General features: G+C 37.3%; 1 protein-coding gene across 1 annotated transcript; it reads left to right on the forward strand.

The window, feature by feature from the left end:
- Positions 1 to 1,528: 1,528 nt before the first annotated feature.
- LOC112748778 (uncharacterized) lies at positions 1,529 to 2,638 on the forward strand. Its single transcript, XM_025797020.1, has one exon. The coding sequence runs from the start codon at positions 1,529 to 1,531 to the stop codon at positions 2,636 to 2,638; it is 1,110 nt and encodes a 369-aa protein (XP_025652805.1).
- The last annotated feature ends 4,940 nt before the right edge of the window (positions 2,639 to 7,578 follow it).

Here is a 7,578-nt window from a genome sequence, read left to right on the forward strand (position 1 = left end):
TCATTAGAGATTGGACTTATGTCATTGTTGGTAAACGGGAATTTCATGTCTTTGTGAATGAGGTTGGCATGGAGAAATGTGGTGAACGCCTAGTGGGGGGAGGACGAGAAGACGGTTTTATGATCGGAAATTCTGGTTCGTGTAGCCGTGGCATGTCGGGAGAAGCAATGCTGTGGGATCCGGCGGCGGACCTAATGGAATTAGGCTCAAGGACCACCGATGAAGAGAAGGGCAGAATGGTCATTCAGGATGACTTTTTGAATGATTTCAATTTCGATTATTCTTTTTTGAAATCGAGGAATCTCAGGGTGGATTCTGTTAGTGATTCGGAGGTTAATGGAAGGGCGGGTTTTTCGGAATTTGGTTTAAATGAGGGAGAGGGGTCAGAAACGGAAAGAACTGTTACGCAGGTATTTGACAAGATTCAAAGGGTGGGGCTAAATAAGGATTTGAGTTATTGTGGCAATAAAATATTGGGCTCAAATTGTCATAGCCTGTGTAAGTGTTGCTTAGCTGAGGGTGTTGGATTGGGTTTGTGTGCGCATGGCCCATGTTCCAAAGAAAAGGAGACTTGTTCCAAAGAAAAGGAGGTTGGGCCACGAGGAGAGGGGGATAGGCTGGTGGAGCGTATGGGCTGGGTTTCTGCTGAACCGGGCTGGGAAAGGATCCGACGGGTTACCGGGTCGCTGATTGAGACAGCCACACGCAAAACGGCCACGGCGAGCGCTGGGGTTTCAACGGCTGCTCATGACCTCGGTAAGGAAGCCATGCGGGATGCTGGCGAGACTGTACAAGGCAGGGGCGGACGTCCGAACCTCCTCGGCCTCGGTGAAGGGGCGTCGGTGAGCAAAGAATCCACCGAACAGGATCCTTGTGGAGGAGATAATATAGAACAGCAGCCAGATCTGGGAGAGGAAGGTAATGGGAGTAGGGTCAGTGGAGAGGGTGATTGGAGGGTGTCTCAGATAAGAGGGGAGCTCGGACTCGGTGAGGCAGGAAGGCCGCAGGACCTGGTGGGAAGGGAAGGCGTTAGGAACGGTTGTGATAGGAGAGATAAATGTTCAAAGGACATGGCACACATAGATGGGAAGGACAGCGTTTTAGACCAAGTCAATATGGGCGTTACAGAGGTACATCGAAGAGCCATGAAAGGAAGCAGGAGAAGGGAGAATGCAGATACGGTATCGGAGATGGAAGTTGAGCTTGGGATAGATGGTGACAGACCAACAAAAGAAGAACAGATGAAGGAGAATGAGGCCACTTGGGCTTTGGCGGTGGAATCGGGTGCGGTCCTACATGATGAAGAAGAGGATATTATGGCAATTTTACAAGCTCAAAATGAAAAATTAGCAGCGAGGAAGAAGATGGCCAAACATAAAGAAAAAGTTCGAAGGAGTCAGCCTAAAAATCACAGTAAGGTGAGTAAAAATTTGTTTAAATGATTTTTAGCTGTTGGAATATTCGGGGGTTGAGGGGGGATGGTAAATTGAGTATGGTGAAATCCTTGAAGAGGAATTATAATCTTAATATGTTAGGCTTGATTGAAACAAAAAGGGAGGCAATCTCAAAACTTGATGTTATTCGAATTTGGGGTTATAGTACTGTGAGATGGGAGTATGTGGAGTCTAGAGGAGCCTCGGGAGGGTTGCTTTTAATGTGGGACGAGGCGATATTTAAATCTAGAAATTGTTATAAAGGTGAGAGATGGCTGTGTGTTGAAGGCGTGTTGATGAAAAGCAATTTTAATTGTGCGTTTTGTTTGGTGTACGGGGCGTTTGGGAGGGAGGAAAAGAGGGTGGTTTGGGAGGAGCTGAGCTATATTGTGGGGCTGTGTCAGGTCCCGTTCTGCTTGTTTGGGGACTTTAATGAGATTTTGCATAGTGAAGAACGCAAAGGGGCGACTAATCCACCGGCGTCATCGGAAGAGTTTAGGGATTGGGTTCATGATATGCAATTGGTGGACTTACCTCTTAATGACAGAAAATTCACGTGGTTCAGAGGTCGTTCTTGCAGTAGAATAGATAGGGTCCTGCTCAATATTGAGTGGATTGAGCAGTTTCCTGACATTCGAATTAAAGGTGGACCAAGAGGGTTGTCAGATCACTGCCCGTTAATTGTGGAAGCCTCAAGAGTTAGCAGGGGCCCCCGCCCATTTCGAAGCCTGGACTCCTGGTTCACGCATGAGGGTTTCCTGAGGTTGGTTAGAGATGAATGGAGAAACCTGGGGGATGCGCATTTTACTAGCAAGTTGAAGGCCTTGACGATTCCTTTGCGAAAATGGCACAGGGACAACTTTGGGGACATGAATAGGAGATTACTGCTGCTGGAGGAGGAGATTAAGAAGGTGGATAACCAGGTGAGTAACGGCACTTATGATGGAACGACGGAAGCTAGAAGGAAGGCGCTGGTAAGCTTTTGTGAGAAATGGTATGTTCGGAAAGAACTTCATTGGAAGCAGATGTCTAGGTCGCAGCATGCTAGAAACATGGATAGAAATACTCGATTCTTCCATAACATTGCCTCGGCAAGAAGCAGGAATAACAGGATTGATGTTCTAAGGATTCATGGGCGGATTGTACGAAATCAGGCTAGGGTAAAGGCTGCAATTATAGGATTTTATAAGGATTTGTACAGATAAGAATATGCACCGAGGATTGGGTTTCGGGAGGGTTTGGTGAGACGGATTAATGGAGCTGAGGCGGAGGCCTTGGAAGTAATGCCATCGGTAGAGGAGATTAGGGATGCAGTTTTGGATTGTGACTCTTCTAAAGCCCCAGGGAGTGATGGGTACAATATGAACTTTATCAAACAATGTTGGGAAGAGATTGGTCAGGAGTTCACTGCGGCGGTCTTGGGGTTCTTCCAAAGTGCGAAACTACCAACTGATGCGAATGTCACGTGGGTTACACTAGCTCCGAAATTTGTGGGTGCGAATGAAATTAAGGACTTTAGGCCGATTAGTATGGTTGGGTGTGTCTATAAGGTGATTTCTAAGGTTATGGTGAGGAGGTTGAGAACAGTTATGCCTGAATTGGTCGGAGAGACGCAGACTGCTTTTGTGAAGGGCAGAAAGATCCATGATGGCGCCCTTATTGCCTGTGAGACGGTGCAGTGGCTCAAGACGCATAGAAAGAAAGCGGCAATTATAAAGCTAGATTTTCAGAAAGCATATGATAGAGTTAGATGGAGCTTTATGGATGTTGTACTACAGAAGATGGGTTTCGGGCAAAGATGGAGGAGTTGGGTGAAGGAGTGTGTAAGTACGGCAACTATGTCAGTCTTAGTGAATGGATCTCCATCCAAGCCTTTTAAGATGGAGAGGGGCCTAAGTCAAGGAGATCCTTTGTCTCCTCTTCTGTTTGTTCTTGTGGTGGATGTGTTGCATAGGATGCTGGGAGAAGCTGTAAGGAATGGGCGTATTACTCCGCTACGGGTTGGGAGGGAACATATTGAACTATCACACCTTCAATTTGCGGATGACACTATCCTATTTTGCCCTCCGGAGACAGAGACAATTGTGAATTATAAGAGGTTGCTGCGGTGTTTCGAGCTGATGTCGGGTCTGAGCATTAATTTTGATAAGTCGAATCTCATCTCAGTTAATTGTGAGCAGGAGTGGGTGGAGCATGTGTGTGGCCTTCTAGAATGCAAGCAAGCTGTTTTACCTATGAGGTATCTCGGGATTCCTCTAGGAGCGAACCCGCGTTTGGTGAAGACGTGGAAACCGATCATAGATAAGGTGGAAGCGAAACTCAGCTTATGGAAAGCGAAGATTCTAAATAAAGCAGGCAAGCTAGTTCTTATTAAATCGGTGTTGAATAGCCTGCCGATTTACTACCTTAGCTTGTACAAGATGCCGAAGGCGGTCGCCGACAAGTTGATTGCCTTACAGAGGAGATTCCTGTGGTGTAAGGAGGATGGCAACAACGGTATACCTTTGGTCAAGTGGGAAATGGTTCAGGCGCCTAAGAAGGCTGGAGGGCTGGGGGTTGGGGATGCAGTGCTCAGGAACACAACATTGCTGTTTAAGTGGTGGTGGCGGTTTTCTAAGGAAGATTGTCCGTTATGGAAGAAGATTGTATGCTCCTGTAACAATTTGAATCCTCAGGTTATGCTTTCTAGTCAGACTCTACCGGTAAAGGGTGGCCCCTGGAAAGACATCTGTCAGTTGAATATAAAGGATCAGCGGGTAAAAGAAAAAATTATGAGTGGGCTAATAATGGAAGTTGGAAATGGGTGTAGAACACGTTTCTGGGAAGATAACTGGGTTCATGGTGGTCCTCTAAAAGCGAGTTTTCCAAGGTTCTTCTCTGTTTCAAACCAACAAGGATCTGTGATAGGGGATTGTGGGTTTTGGGATGGGTTAGAGTGGATTTGGAATTTCCATTGGAGGCGAGAGTTGTTTCAATGGGAATTGGAACTAGTGCACCAACTACATGAGAGGTTAAGACCAGTGAAACTATCAGCTGACAGAGAGGATAATCTTGTTTGGAAATTTGATAATAAAGGTATTTTTTCTACTAACTCCTTCTTGCAGGTGTTGCAATCTGAGAATCTTTCGGAGGAGATTACGAGCTATAGCTTCACAAGTGCGATCTGGAAAGGATTGGTTCCGACTAGAGTAGAGCTGTTTGGTTGGTTCGTTTTAGTGGGAAGAGTGAATACTAAAGAAAGGTTGAGTAGATTAGGCATACTTCAACAGCATGATAATATCTGTGTCTTGTGTAAAAAAGAAATTGAGTGTGTTCATCATTTGTTTGTATTCTGTGAGTTTACTTGGCAGGTGTGGTGCGTCTGGTTGAGATGTTTTCACAGAGATTGGGCTGTCCCAGGAAACATTAAAGGCTTGTTTGAGAGTTGGAATGGAACGACAAATAGAAAAGAGGAGCACAAGAGGTGGCTGGCTGGTTTTTTTGCAGTAATTTGGAACGTCTGGTTAGAACGCAATAACCGGATCTTCAACAATCAGGAGGTTAATGTTGGTGTCATTTAAAACAGGTCGTTTTTGAGTTATAAGGAGTGGACTGGTATTGATCCTACTGGTTGTTGATGGCAATGCCGGAGATGACATAGGATTGTTACCTTTGTTTTTTTAGTTTTTCTTATGTTTCTGTCTGTTTATGCTCCACTCTCATGTGTTGAGCTTCCTTTGTTTCAAAAAAAAAAAAAAGAAAGTTGCGTAAATAATTGCTGCCACAAAACTGGACAACTAATTAAAATTTTAAAGGAGAAGTATATGAACTAATTCTAAATCAGTTAAAAATGGAACAACTTAATTAATTATAAATATAATAATTAATTTTATTTATTTATAATTTAAAATATTGGTTATTAAATGTTTCACCACATTTAAATTAGAAGGAGATACGTTCAGCATCATTACAATGTGAATCACGGAGACTGATTCAATTAGCTTCCGTCTCTTCATCCTCGTTTCCTCTCCAAATGCCTAAAACATGATAAATCAAAAAATAGATTCAGAACCATCCAATTTATAAAGAAAAGAAACATCCTAATACCTAGTGTAAGCACCATCCATATAGAAATTTTTGATTCACTCAAAGATATTTGGCTGATTTTTTGCCAAAATCATCTTGGTTCCTAACATTAGTGAATCTCAAAACAATGTCAGTAGTGCAGAACGAAAATTAAACAGAAAGATTTAGAAGTAGATATTTATGTAACATGCATCTAACAAAATTTAAGAATAGAACCCAATATATATATATATATAATTAAAGTAACCAGCTTTTTGAAAAAGGATACCAAGGATTATATGACCAAAGTTCAATCATCATCCAAAATTGAGACATAATACCAGACAAAAGACAAAAACATCACAATGAAAGTGGATGTGGCAGATATTATCGTGATAATCTACACACAGACTTGAAAAATGTTAAGGGAGCTTCAAAGAGCTTCATTAATATATATCAAATAAACAGTCTAAAGATGGTGAAATGAATATTGGCATATAATATATATGATATTTATTAGAATTAAAATTGAATAGGTCTACCGATTCTAAATATTAGCTCATAAAGTGAGTAACGTTGTACATTTATAAATTGGGAAGTTCTATGGTGGCATGGGTTTTGGTGGTTAAAGATGGCATAAGGTTGACCAACAAGTAAAATATTGACACATGACAAGAAAATTAAATCTAAAATCAAAATAATTCTCTCTCTTATAATTTTTTATAATTATTTTTATCAAAATAATTTCTTATAATTATTTTCATAATTATAAAAAATAATTCAAAAAATAACACCAAAATAATTTTATAATTATGTTTATAATTATTATTTTATTATTATTTTTATTTTTAAAAATAATTTTTATAATTATTTTTACTAAAATAATTTTTTATAATTAATTTTATTTTTTAATTATTTTTATTATTATTATTTTTAATAATTTCTAAAAATAACACCAAAATTATTTTTTTAATTATTTTTATTATTATTTTTATTTTTAAAAAATAATTTTTTATAATTATTTTTTTTGTAATTTCAAAAAACTAACACCAAAATGATATTCTTCCGCTTGGTGTTACTTTAAAAATAATCATAAAAAATTATAAGAGAGATATTATTTTGGTTTTAGTTTTCCAAAATTACAAAAAGAAAAAATAATTATAAAAAAATTTATTTTGATAAAAAATAATTAAAAAATAAAAATAATTATAAAAAATCATTTTAGTAAAAATAATTATAAAAATAATTATAAGAAATTATTTTTAAAAAATAAAAATAATAATAAAATAATAATTATAAATATAATTAAAAAATTATTTTAATATTTTTTAAATTATTTTTATAATTATAAAAAAATTACAAAAAATTATTTTGATAAAAGTAATTATAAGAAATTATAAAAAAATATTTTGATAAAAGTAATTATAAGAAATTATAAAAAAGAGAGAATCATTTTAGTTTTAGATTTAATTTTTTTATCATGTGTCAATATTTTATTTGTTGGTCAAACTTATGCCACTCTTAGCCACTAAAACCAATGCCACTATAGAACTTCCCTTATAAATTATGTACATTTTTTTTATCTTTAAAAGAATATTATTTGTAGGTGGGTGATCCAATAATATTAAATTAAATAGATTTTAATATTATATTAAAATTAAAATTGAGTAGGTTTAACTCAAATTCTAAAATTAGTTCATAAAATAAAAATATCTCATACTTATAAATTATCTAAATATCCTATTTTTGAGAGATGTATAGGATTTGTAATAATATTTAAATCTAAAAGAATATTTTCCACAAACATATGATACAATTAAAGAGAGAAGTCAACCACTCTATATACCTAAAATAATAAAAGTGATATGTTTTGATGTTTTTTTTTTGGTTTAATTATTTTTAGGTTCTTATAATTTTATCGAATTTTTAATTAGATTCTTATATTTTTTTTCTTTTCAATTGAATCTTTGTACGTTAATTTTTTTTTAATTTAGTATCTATATCAATGTTAAACATAAAAAAATATTAATAAATTATACAATTACTTATATACCACTGTTTTCTACCTTCTTGCTCACCTTTCTATTATTCACTATTCTCT

This window comes from Arachis hypogaea, chromosome 15 (assembly GCF_003086295.3).
Source record: "Arachis hypogaea cultivar Tifrunner chromosome 15, arahy.Tifrunner.gnm2.J5K5, whole genome shotgun sequence".
NCBI classification, from domain to species: Eukaryota; Viridiplantae; Streptophyta; class Magnoliopsida; order Fabales; family Fabaceae; genus Arachis; species Arachis hypogaea.

Excerpts from the sequence above, each read along its gene's own strand:
- LOC112748778 (XM_025797020.1), top strand. The coding sequence starts at position 1,529 with ATGTTAGGCTTGATTGAAACAAAAAGGGAGGCAATCTCAAAACTTGAT.